Source organism: Polypterus senegalus, chromosome 12 (genome assembly GCF_016835505.1).
Source record: "Polypterus senegalus isolate Bchr_013 chromosome 12, ASM1683550v1, whole genome shotgun sequence".
Taxonomy (NCBI): Eukaryota; Metazoa; Chordata; class Cladistia; order Polypteriformes; family Polypteridae; genus Polypterus; species Polypterus senegalus.
In genome coordinates, this window is record NC_053165.1 from 106,003,916 (window position 1) to 106,017,472 (window position 13,557).

A 13,557-nucleotide genomic window follows, 5' to 3' on the forward strand; every position below is an offset into this window, starting at 1 on the left:
AAGTAAGGGCTTGTAAAGGCCAAAGACATGTTTTGCACTACAACCCCAAGTAGAATATTGATGGGTAGAAGGTTCAAGGATGTAGGATGTGCATGTCTAGAATTGGCTCAAAGATACACTGCATGCACATGGGAAGGGAGACATCTTTGACACGCCATTTCCAAGGGGACCTCACAAGACCAGTATAGATTCCACCAGCACCTCGGTGTCTCCGTCTCCTCATAGGCCACGCTGGACCAAAGACTGATTAACACAGAAGAAAAAACGCACGATTTTTATTTTTCTAGTGAGAAGCTTGCTTTGTATTATTATCTTACTATCTGGGAATCAGAGTGTGTGTGGCAGGAGGCTGGGAGGCAGACCCAGCCGGGACTCCTGGAAGGATTGGAAGGAGATCTCTACATCCCCCGGACCACAAGGGGCAACCGCCCTGGATAGCAAGGGGACCACGGGGAAGTAGCAAGTAGGCTCAAACCTATGGGGGCCCGTGGCTACCGCCAGTGGGCGCCCCAAGCCTTATAAAGCCCGGGAGATCTCCACTTCCACTACACCTGGGGAGGTGGAGGAAGGACCTACCAGCAACTCCCGGAGTGCTTCCGGGTGCTCATCCTGGTGTGGCGGAAGTGCCGCTAGAAGAACGTCAGCGAGCACCTGGAGCACATCCGGGTGACTATAAAGAGGGCCGGCTTCCTACAGTCAAGGAGCGAGAGTCGGGAGCTGCAGGTGGGTGAAGCTCCAGCGACAGGAGGAAGAAAGGCGACCCATGGACATTTGAGAGGCCCATGTTGAGGGCTGTTTGGTGTGGGAGCACTGTGTGCTGTGCGGGACTGTGTTGGGACTTTGGGTGAAAATAAACATGTGTTTTATAACCCTGCTGGTGTTGGTCTGATGGTGTTCGGGTGACCTCTCACAAGAGAAACAAAAAAGTCAAGTTATCAGTGCAGGCAAGTCTGACTCAGTGTGACGGTGATCAGAACTGGAGCTGCAGACCACAGTGGCATTTCCATGACAGGCTGCCAAGTGTTACTTAATAGAGCAAGAGGCAAAGACTTGGAGATATTCAGGTTAACACAGAAGGTCCTAGTGTGAGGATTGAGTCACCACTGAAACTATTCATGACATAAAATTAATTTCACCACCACTTTTACAACATCAGGCCTGAATTGTACCTTCCTTCATGTCTTCTGGAGTTGATCTGCAAGTATCTCCTGTTAGTGGCTCTGGTAATAATACAGAGACTTTTAAGTCTTTTTTGTCACTGCAGCATTCAGGACATTGGTTCAATGCATTTAACACACACTTCCAGCATCATGTATTAAAGTACTTAGTAATCCAGCGTCATCATGGTTTCTCATTTCTCCTGTTTAACAATTTCTATGACAGCTATGTTGTCCCTGACTTTCAACTGACACTTCAAAGGCACGGATGTTCTTTAACATGTGTTCTCATTTTCTATTATGTACCATTTCTATAACGTTAATTGTTGTGAGGAAGCACTTTATGTGGAAGTCTTGATAAAAAAGCTCAGTTCCTTCACACGCACAGGACATGCACAATGTCATATTAAACATGTTGCAGTATTTCATGTCCTTATTTTTAACATTCTATGCTTTGAAAAACTTTGTAGTTGTAAAATCCATGTGAAATGTAAGCAAAGTCAGCAGCTATAGTGTCACCTCAAAGGAATTAACTAATTGAGCAGCTCTGTTTCTTAATAAACAGTAGTGAGTTTAAGGGGTCAGATGTCATTTGGTTTCTAAATAGTGTCACACACGTGCATATGGGAGGCAGTCGAAGGACTTATGTGATTGTACTTTTACATCTGGCCAGGGGGTGGCAATGTGTACTAACTCTCTGTTGTCCAGACCCTCCAAAGATGATCCAGCATGACATCACTTCCTGTTCCAGTTCTACGAGCACACCCTTCCTGTCTACCCTCTTTAACAGGTGTGCACACACTTTTTTGGCTTGCGAGCTACTTTTAAAATGATCTACCTACTTTAAAATGATATATATTATATATATATATATATATATCATTCGAAGTCTGAATCACAATCTGATTGTATGGGTGGTTACCTACCAGGTTGGTCTGCAAGTCAACAAACATCCGCCACGGGTGCCCTCTCAGTTGCCAGAAGCAGATCATAGAATGTTACATAGTAAATTGTCAAATAATGCGGAGTACGCAACACATGTTTCGCCCTATTTTGGGCTCATCATCATCACTCCACTGCACCCTTCATCAGGGATCGAACCTCAGACGTCAGACAAACACACTTCATTTGTGACATTGTGAGAAAAAAAATCCTCTTCTAATTCCACATCCAGCCCATACCCTCCCCAAAAATTTTTTTTTCAAATCCCTTCTTTAGTCGATATAAATTGGAAGGCTAACTAGATCACAGCCGGAGTTTTGCAGTAGCTCGCGTATTTGATCATGCGTGCGGGATTGACCAGTGTGTCAATCAAGTGGCAAATGCCATAGGTAGGATATAGGATAAACTAACATTTAAAAATACCTTTGCGATCTACTGGTCGATCACGATCAACGCATTGGGAACTCCTGCTCTATAAGAACCTACCTGTTCTTAATGTATAGTCTGTTCAGACTGGACTCAGTCTCTAGTGATAACTCTTTGCTTTATTCACAGAATGTTTTCTGCCCACTATACGGGGTGGCTACCCCAATCCTTTTTCTGCCCATTATCCCTCTTTCACATTGGCCACTCCAAAAAGATATGGACACATTATTTTTGATGTACAAATTTAATAAATTCTACTAACTCTTCTCCCACCTATTAACACCCCCCCCAAACTTTCGTTTGCGATATCCCCAGCCTTACCATGTCTGTGCCCAAGTCAATGCAGAGAATGGTGATAGTTCCCAGAGGTAAGGGGATGTTGGCCATGATGAACAACAGGAATGGTGTGATTTCAGGGATATTACTTGTCAAGGTGTAGGCAATGGACTTTTTCAGGTTGTCAAAGATCAGTCGACCTGGAGAAGAGAATGTGTTTCTTCAGCACTTCTAAGAGACAATCTACTGTACAGTTACTTGTAGCCCAAATATGTTTCTCCATTTGGATGACACTCTCACCTTCTTCTACTCCTGTGACAATTGATGCAAAGTTATCATCTAGAAGGATCATGTCTGCTGCCTGTTTGGATACATCAGAGCCAGCGATACCCATGGCTACTCCAATATCTGCCTTCTTCAGAGCAGGGGAGTCGTTGACTCCATCTCCTGTCACAGCCACAATAGCACCCTTAAAAACAAAGGCACATGGAAAATAATCAAAACAAATATGGAAAAGAAAATTAACAGAGGTTGGATACTGTGCTTTGTTTTTGGCACTTAAGATTCACTAATTACCTACATTAGAAACGAAACGTCAAGCAAAATGACACCTTTTATTGGCTAACTAAAAAGATTACAATATGCAAGCTTTCGAGGCAACTCAGGCCCCTTCCACTACATTCATAATGGTTAACACTGTACAACACCCTAGTACTACTACATTAGAAATGAAAAGCTAGAATTAACATTATATGCTGGGCTTTATCTTATCCCACTTAACTCCCCTCATGGTCAGCTCTTTATTTTTGAGGTCACTCGCTTTATCCTTTGAAACAAGGATTTAACAGATAGACATGCAGCACGAATGAGCCTCCTGTCCCAGACAAATGGAAACCCAATAAGAAGGACCAGCGGGCACAACTTAAATAAACCAGGAGAAAAATCAAAGGTATTATCTTAAAACCCATAACGCTCAGCGAGGCTCAGTTCTCAGAAAAGATGAAAGGACCTCAACAGAACGGCACATTTGTGCTAATGTGAAATTACCGTTCTATGTAAAAACCTATCCTCTTTCAGTTAGCCTCTGTGGATCGCTTCATAAACTGAGGGCTTCACTTCTATCAGATGTCTGTGGAGAATTCAAGACCATTACGTGGAGCTCAGTGCTTTTACCTGTCTCTGGCAGCCTTCCACAATAATGAGTTTCTGCTGTGGTGATGTTCTGGCAAAAACAATCTCGGTGTGGTTTCGGAGCACCTCGTCGATTTGTTCCTGGGTTAAATCTTTCAGATCTGTCCCATGAATCACACAAGCTTTGGCATCTCTAAAAGAATGGAGGTAGAGAAGCAGTTAATACGGATGTTCTTGCGATTGAGCACCAAGCATATCATATGGCAGCCTAAACAAGCAGTACTGTGGAAGAAGGCCTAAACAAATGTTCACAATCTGTGCATCTTGCTCATTTCGGCCCTAAAACAATCACCAGCATGGAACAAGGGCGATATAAATGTTGACAGTCTGTGCTTCTAGTCTGTTTTGGCTGCAAGTACCTAACTGATCCAGGTTTTCTGTGAGGTCTGCTCTTAACAGATGGCAGGTTACTTCCTTCAATAACATAGCCGGGTGCTTCTGCTGCGTTCTCTTGCAATGGTAAATATGGATAACATGTGCTTACCTGTGGAGGATTTCACCTAGATACCCTTCTAAGTGATAGCTCTCAGTGGGACAATTTGCAGATAACTTTGTAACCCAAGCTCAATGAGTTATGATGCCGACCTTCCAATTTATTTTATCAAATAAAATTAAAAAGATGTGTCTAACACATGGATTTTTTGCATAAAGCAAGTCAGAGTTGGCATGTGGGCTGAGGCAGTGACATGATCACCTCAGGCAGCACTTTGGTAAAGGCGCCATTCTCATTTAACAGTTTTTGTACACTTCCGGTTCCTTGTTTATATGCTAACTTTAAAGAAAAACTATGAGAAATATTTTCATTTTACAAGTTTCAAATTGCACAAATCACATAATGTCACCCCACTGGGCACATCATTGATACACAGTGATGTACTGTATGTGCACTTGAAAGCTATCTGTCAGTGCCTGATACTGTTGTCCATTTTCCTGATTCCTGTATATTCTTTTGTAAGTTGCTTTGGATGAAAACGTCTGCTAAGCAAATGAATGTAAATGTATATAATCATTTTGCCACTTTGTATTCACTTCTGGAATGTGATTAAGGTGTCGGCCCCTTGTGTGTTGTTTGTCTCAAGCTTGCCACACGTGTTTAGTTAAGAAGGGTAAGTGTCTTTCAGTTTGCAGGATAGACTTTGAATGTGCCAAGGCAGGGAAAAGCACAGGATGAGCAAAACTGTCAAGTTCCGTTTCACTGAGTAAAAATCGGGCTGTCAAACAGAAGAAATTAAGTATTTGGACATTTTTATTTTTATTGCTGATTTATTGTCCATCCATTATCCAACCCGCTATATCCAAACTACAGGGTCATGGGGGTCTGCTGGAGCCAATCCCAGCCAACACAGGGCACAAGGCAGGAAACAAACCCAGGGCAGGGTGCCAGCCCACCACAGGGTACACACACACACCAAGCACAATTTTGGATCGCCATTGAACCTAACCTGCATGTCTTTGGGAGGAAACCCACACAGACACGGGGAGAACATACAAACTCTAAGCAGGGAGGACCCGGGAAGCGAACCCAGATCTCCTAGCTGCGAGGCAGCAGCGCTACCCACTGCGCCACCATGCCGCCCATAATTTATTGTTCTAAAGTTAATCTTTTTAAAATTAAAAATAAAACCATTTATTTATTACTTAGTTCCTTGTTATGAAAACGCTCTGTATCATGGAATAAGAGTAGTGCAGCCTGTATCATCTGATGTCTAGTGAGGATTGGGGGCATCATAAATGTATCCTGCCTCAGATGGCATTATTAAACACGGTGGCCCTACTGTTAGCAGTAAAATATTGCAGGGTAATATGCACAAAAACACACCAGTGTCTGAGTAGGGCAACACCTCTTGGCCTGAGTGAACTCTAAATCAATAGACCTCTAGCATTTTACAACGCTAATAACTGCGCTAAGTTTCATTTGGATTGAGTAATTCATTGTTGATTTATGATTTTCTTCGAGTCACAGAAACTCATCAGTCCAAAAGTAGCAAAGTCTTGTTCAGGGATGCCTAAAATGTGTAATTCTGTTGAAAAGTCTATAGTTAGTGGCAGATCCAGCTTTGTGGTGCTTGCTCCAGGCCACACCCAAATGAGGGGCCCACGAACATGACAAAAATACAATTCTGGGGGACGCCATGCTCCCCACCTGATACCCCCATCCTGGAAACCATCCTTTACAACCAACCACCACCACCTCCCTCCCCCGTACCACAGTCTACTGAAACAGATGTGTTGGGTTAAGAGTGGGGACCCTCTAATGAGCTTACACCTCCAAAACCGTTATTCCATCACTGTTCACAGTATATTTTTCTCAGTAGAACAAACCTAATGGAGTGATTTTCCTCAAAATCAATCCGGTTCTAGCAATTTGCAATGCCAGTAACTCTGCCAAGTTTAATACAGATTGAGAGACGAGTTTTTGAGTCATCCTAACCACAGGTTCACACCCAGACCAGCAAGCAACACTTCAAAATAAGTGATTCTGTTAAAAACTCAGAAAGTCATCACATCATCCATCCATCCATCTTCTTAACCCACTTGTCCAGAGTTGGGGCGCAGGGCAGCTGGAGCCTATCACAGCAAGCATAGGGTGCAACACAGGAACAATGCCAAGAGAGGGCACCAATCCATCAAAAGGCATTAACAATTTAGCATCGCCAATCCACCAAACCTTGTTGAAGGAAACCCACACAGACAGAGGAAGAACATGTAAACTCCATGCAGGGAACAACTGGGATGCTGACATTCTTTCAATATACATAATATATATAAATATATATATATATATATATATATATATATATATAAAGATTCCTATATTATATTCCTAGTTCTGAATCACAATCTGATTATTCAGGTGGTTACCTACCAAGTAACACTTGTGGTTGGTTGGCGGGTGGGCAAACATCCGCCACATCCTCTCAGTTGCGAGAAGCAGCTCATAGATATGTGGTACCATACCTGCCAAATAATACAATGAGTACCCAACACGTGTTTTGCCCTTATTGGGGCTCGTCAGGTGTACGCACTTTTGCATCCCCTTACAGAGATTGAACATCGGATGATTTAGGAAACCACCTAAATTGTGATTCAGAACTAGGAATGTAATGCTGTACTCCAATCTTCACCCTATCAAAAAAGTGAACCAGCAGCCATGGAGCAATGTCATAAGTATCCCATAAGCAGATAGAAAATTGCGTAACAACTGACGAGCCCCAATAAGGGCAAAACGTGCGTCGTGTACTCTTTGTATTATTTGGCAGATATGGTATCATATTTATAAGACCAACTCAATGCATTTCCTTTGCCTTTATATTTCTAAATAAAAATATAGCTAATCTTTAAACACTTGTTATGCAGGTTGAGCAGCAAATGAACAGTGGCCTCTCATTCATCCATCCATCCACCTTCCTAACCCGCCTATCCAGGAAAGGTGGGCAGAGCAGCTGGAGTCAATCCATGCAAACATCGGGCACAAGGCAGGAACAATCTCCAGATGGACAGTGGGCTCATATTTCTTCAAAAGTGTACAAAGAAAATGGAAAATGGAAAAATGATGTGATGGCAAAAATGATAAATATTTCCATAGGATGTGAATGCAGCCTTAGTGCTTCTCCTTATTTTCTGCCAAGATATGAGTGGTGAATACTAAAAGACAAGCATTGCTTGAACTGGTCACCAGTAACGCCCTTGTTGGCCTGCCTGTCAGCCAGCCAGCATCTACAAATCATGTAACTTTTTAAATTTCTGCTGCGAGTGACAGATGTTGATATTCACAGCATACAGTTTTTAGTGAAGGTACATAAATTCCATTTATTTAAATGAAAATCTTTATGCGTCTGTACAAAAAACTTGTATCGTTTAGCCTTGTGCATTTCCTCAGTATTTTCTGTTGGTTTCATCACATCAGGCCACCTTTTGTATATCTGCTGGTTGCACATACAGAATGTTGCCATTTAACTTTGCCACCACCGAAGGGTGAAGTCATATCCTCACTTTACTCAGTAGACAATGAGGCCCTGTGCTGCCTGAGCTGACAGTGAAGCTGCTTTGCTCCATAAAAGTGCATCCCAGATTTTTGTCTCTGACATTCAGCCAATTGCTCTGACAGCAAAAACCGTACCATTTAGTGTTGTCGACATCGTTAGCTGCTGCATCAGTGGACTCTCCGCTAAGAGCGCTGCTAGGGCTGAGGCTGCTGACTGATGCTATGTACTTCCGCGTGGTCCTGAAAATGTAACTCACTTGAACTTGAAATGGTACTACCGGTATGTCCTCTGGCTCGGGTCTTCCTCTCTTGTGGGTCTTTTGAAGCCAGGCTAATGTTACGAGCAATGTGCAAAGTTCCACATGACTAGCCAACTTGCCACCAACAGAAAGAACAGGACAGAAAAGAAAATACAAGCCAGCTTGCGTTCCCTTTAGCATAACACTCAATACTGAATTATAACAAGGGATATTGCAAGGTACACCATGGCCTACTTTTGCTAGAGAGAGCAGGGGGCCAGCCTGTCTTGATGACCAAGGACAGAACGAACAGTACCAGGTTGTCAAGACGGCATTATTACATAAGAAAATATCTTTGTATGGTGAAGACCTAAATGCTGGAGGGCTGGTACAATGCACTAATGAGTACTTTAAGCTACAAAAGAGTCACGTTATTATTAACTAGATGATGTCAAGATCAGCTACGGGACTCTATGGAATCCTTTATACTATATATGTAAATAATTTTAAAAAATCATACAAACTCACATTTGTCTGAAAACTCACGATAAGAGCTATTTTACAGGAAGTGATGGAGATCTTCAGACTATGACACAGGAAGCTTAATCCTAAATACACCTTTGTCCTTTTACCTACAGAAGCCCTTCACTAATGCCATTTGATGAGACATTTCATTAAAGGGGCAGATCTGATAGTGGCGTCATTATCTGAAAGAGACAGAAATAGTAGCAGACCAACCAGCAGCCACTTTTACACTAAGACCCTGGGACAGTATTGGGGTCAGCTGTTCAAAGATTTCAGTTACTTTTGCTTGTCCTCACTGTTAAGCTCCTAGACTCGTGCAGGCTCAGATACGGAAAGGTGGGGACACATTCTGGAAGTTGTGTAGAAGCTCTGTAACCTCTCTCAACCAGATGGTTTGCAGCTTGTTTGCAAGTTGAGCCCTTTGTGTCTTTGCACTGCCCACATTTGGGGCCTTAATAATTTGGTCATACTGTATATTATTGCTATCTCTATAGTCTTACTAAATTACTCTAGAGATGACCCTGTTCATTTTGGTGTTCAGTAGCTGGCTTGATTTCCAAGAGAAAGCTTTTTAAAATCAACAGACTTGAGTTTTTGGCTTGATCTGTAAAAACATTAAAGCTAGTTGTAGATCTGCGTCACCAAGTCTCTTCTGACCAGTTCACTTTCATTAATGCCAGCATGACTGCTTGCAAATTGCCTACATCCTTTTACATTTTTGTTCATATATTGACCAAGAACATTCCTGGTAATCATACAGAGTGTCTTGAACTCAAAAATGCCAAGTTGGGTGTCATGAGATATCAATTTGAACTTTATGATCACATATGACCCCCACCTACTAATTTACCATTGAATTCCTGGGAGGACTCAAGCATTGATGGGGTCTCCTTTGTGTGGATCAGTGGTTGAAAAGCTGGACAAAATGGTAAGCTACATGTTATGAACAAGGGAAGGCAAAATGAGGTGTACTATACAATGGTGAGACATCACACTGCAGAAGACACAGTCCTTGAAAGGGCATCAGGACAAGGACCTAATTTAGACACAAAATAGATGTTGTTTCGACTGAGGGTATTTAGTGGAAGCATAAACACTGGACAGTTTTAATTAAATGGTTGATGTCTGGCAATGATACAGTCATATGCACTACATGAACTTCTAGAGGTCCTGCTGTGCCACTTGTTGGGTTTATGGTTATATCCTTTTGTTCAACATGAGACCATAACACACCTACAGAGATGGGACAACAGGGGAGGCAGGTTGTGTCATGGAGTGTTTTGATTGGTTAAATTATTTACTGATTTTAGCAATTTTAGTACATGTCCCAATGGCTTAACCTCTATTGAAAAGCCTCTTGCTCGTTTTAACTTCTGCAGAAACGGCACAGTTATTGACCAGCATCAACTGAGGATGGCATATATAAATCAAGCAGGCTAAAAATATTAGGGGGAAAGAAAAACAAACATGGAAAAACGTACCAAGAGAAAGAAAGAACGAGAAAGAGGGATAATTTGGAAGATGCATACATTTTGAGAATATCAGGACAGATGGCATTGGTCCTGCTGAGCAGCGTGAGGGAGCAGGACAGCTGGCAGTTGTGCAGAGCACAATTCAAATCTGCTCTAAGACAGCATAGGAAAATGGCAGAGAGATGTTGCATTAAGGGGTAACAGTGTGTCAGATCCAATCCAGAGCACTGTGGCATCAATGTGGAGAGGAAAGAGCTGGGGGAGATAATGGAGGGCTTCGGCAGGGGAGTTGATGCAGTAATCTTGTTCTGCCGAGTGAAGGGTATGTATGTGGAGGTGGCAGAATGGAGGTGGCAGAATGGGATGGTGACATCTTTGCTGGAGAGATTTGTTCCTCTGTCCTGAGATTGAAAGGGAATACATCAAGGAGGGGTCTTGTTTTAAAAATATGGGTTATGCATTCCTGAAGACATGGATTTTATGGGCCTAATTTTACTGAAGAATTAGTTGTTTAATTATTTATTCTTATGGAAAATAATTAGGGGTTGGCACAAAGGCTTGTGTCCCAGGTCCTCTCTGCATGGAGTTTGCATGTTCTCCCCGTGTCTACGTGGGTTTCCTTCCGGGTGCTCCGGGGTCCTCCCACAATCCAAAGACATGCAAGGTTAGGTAGACTGCTGATGCTAAATTGGCCCGCATTTGTGGTTGGTGTGTGTGTGTGTGTGTTTTCCCTGTGATGGACTCACACCCTGTTCATTATTTGTTCCTGCCTTGCGCTCTTAGCTAGCTAGGATATGCTCCAGCACCCCTCACTCTGGACAAAGCTATTTAGAAAATGGCTGAGTGAATTTATTGGAAAATTTTAATTCTTTTTTTTTTAATAAAAACTGTACACTTTTTGCACAGAAACTTGTATAGGCCTTCTCACTTGCTACTGGTCCATCTCGGTCGTGAACAATAAGAAGTCCCAATAGGAGATGGCGCCCATGGCTTCAAACATCACAAAGGGGCGATTAATCCATCCATCCATTTTCTAACCCGCTGAATCCGAATACAGGGTCACGGGGGTCTGCTGGAGCCAATCCCAGGGCACAAGGCAGGAACCAATCCTGGGCAGGGTGCCAACCCACCACAGGACACACACAAACTAGGGCCAATTTAGAATCGCCAAGCCACCTAACCTGCATGTCTTTGGATTGTGGGAGGAAACCGGAGCACCCGGAGGAAACCCACGCAGACACGGGGAGAACATGCAAACTCCACGCAGGGAGGACCTGGGAAGCGAACCCGGGTCTCCTAACTGCGAGGCAGCAGCGCTACCACTGCACCACCATGCCGCCCTGGCGATTAATATACACAATTAAAAAGAGTAGGGCTGGGCGATAAAACGATAAATGATAATTATCACAAAATAACTTTTCCTTAATAGAAATACAAGACATGGTCGATACAACATCGCTAGAACTCATTCCATCCATGTTTTGACAGGCAACACAAAAGAGAATGAGAATAAATAGCACCAGGCTGAACGAATCATGTGGCTGAAATAGAGTTACAGCCACTTCAGGTTAGGTTAGGTTGACACACACAGAACTTAACGTAGGTGTAAAAGCTGGCAGCAGCACACATGCTAATGCTTGGGCTATTGCAGCCGGTCTCACTAGTATGTCAGGAGTGGGAGTGAGATAAAAGAGAAAATGACAACAGAAAACGTTAATGAAAACCCGAAAAAAATCAGTGTTACCGAAAAAGACACTAAAAGACACAGCCTGAGGCTCAAAAGACAAGATCGTAACATTGAGACCTGCCACAAGGCAGCTTTAAAACCCGAGGCAGTGGACAGATTGCCCTTTCCTGCCTGTATCCCATAGTAGGGAGATGTCTGGTTCAAAACACAGAGCACTGGGAGACAGTACTGCACTCGTGGGGATCTCCTGGGCCTTTCTTTTTTGTGTCTTGGAGCAAAAGCTGACCACAACTAAGTAAAAATGTCAATTTTCGTTATGTTCTCCTTTGTTTAAACTTGAAAACTACATGATTTGAACTTAAGATTTATACATAATGTTTTTTTTTTGTCTATTTATTTGTGCATTTGTTTCCCAACAGTTTGAATCTATACCAAGGAAAGGATACTGTATCGAGGTAAGTTGTTTGAGATTTTATTTTGTATTAATGCCTACTTTATTTATTTGGAACTGACCAAAGAATTTACTTTATGTTCTCCTGTAAAAGATTTTAAGATTCTAGTTTTAGATTTAAGATTTTAGAATTAAGATTTTATTTATTTGGAGTTGATCAACAAATGTGATGTGTTCTGTAAAACTTCTGTGAGACTTTATGTTGTATTTACCTATTATTTGGAATTAACCAAAGAATTTATTTGTGCATTTTGTTTGTGTTCTCATGTAACACTTGAAGCTTCTGACACATCAAATTCAAATTTTAGTTTATTACAGGTATACCTATTTTATTTATTTGAAATACAGTTATATAATGTTCTACAGTACATATGTTATGTTTGACTTCTCACAGAAAATTTTCTTCATATCTCACTTAAGAGTAAAAAGGAACCTTTACGCTTGACAGAAACAGTGATTTGATTTATATCGTGATATTTATCTATCAGCTGATACAAAAAATGATTGTTATAAGATTTCTTTCCATACTGCCCAGTCCTACCTTGGAGACACAAGTAGGTTCTAATGCAAACCACATACAGTGGTGTGAAAAACTATTTGCCCCCTTCCTGATTTCTTATTCTTTTGCATGTTTGTCACACAAAATGTTTCTGATCATCAAACACATTTAACCATTAGTCAAATATAACACAAGTAAACACAAAATGCAGTTTTTAAATGATGGTTTTATTATTTAGGGAGAAAAAAAATCCAAACCTACATGGCCCTGTGTGAAAAAGTAATTGCCCCCTGAACCTAATAACTGGTTGTGCCACCCTTAGCAGCAATAACTGCAATCAAGCGTTTGCGATAACTTGCAATGAGTCTTTTACAGCGCTCTGGAGGAATTTTGGCCCACTCATCTTTGCAGAATTGTTGTAATTCAACTTTATTTGAGGGTTTTCTAGCATGAACCGCCTTTTTAAGGTCATGCCATAGCATCTCAATTGGATTCAAGTCAGGACTTTGACTAGGCCACTCCAAAGTCTTCATTTTGTTTTTCTTCAGCCATTCAGAGGTGGATTTGCTGGTGTGTTTTGGGTCATTGTCCTGTTGCAGCACCCAAGATCGCTTCAGCTTGAGTTGACGAACAGATGGCGGACATTCTCCTTCAGGATTTTTGGTAGACAGTAGAATTCATGGTTCCATCTATCACAGCAAGCCTTC

At 42.0% G+C, this 13,557-nt stretch overlaps 1 protein-coding gene across 1 annotated transcript in view; it reads right to left on the bottom strand.

The window, feature by feature from the left end:
- The window catches only part of atp1a3b (ATPase Na+/K+ transporting subunit alpha 3b), a 54,421-nt gene that overhangs the window by 6,051 nt on the left and 34,813 nt on the right, over positions 1–13,557 (bottom strand). Inside the window, exons 13-15 of the mRNA XM_039773140.1 lie at positions 3,975–4,125; positions 3,102–3,270; positions 2,847–3,001 (exon numbers count right to left, since the gene is read on the bottom strand). Coding sequence (XP_039629074.1) covers positions 2,847–3,001; positions 3,102–3,270; positions 3,975–4,125 — 475 coding nt within the window. The remainder of the gene's footprint in view (positions 1–2,846; positions 3,002–3,101; positions 3,271–3,974; positions 4,126–13,557) is intronic.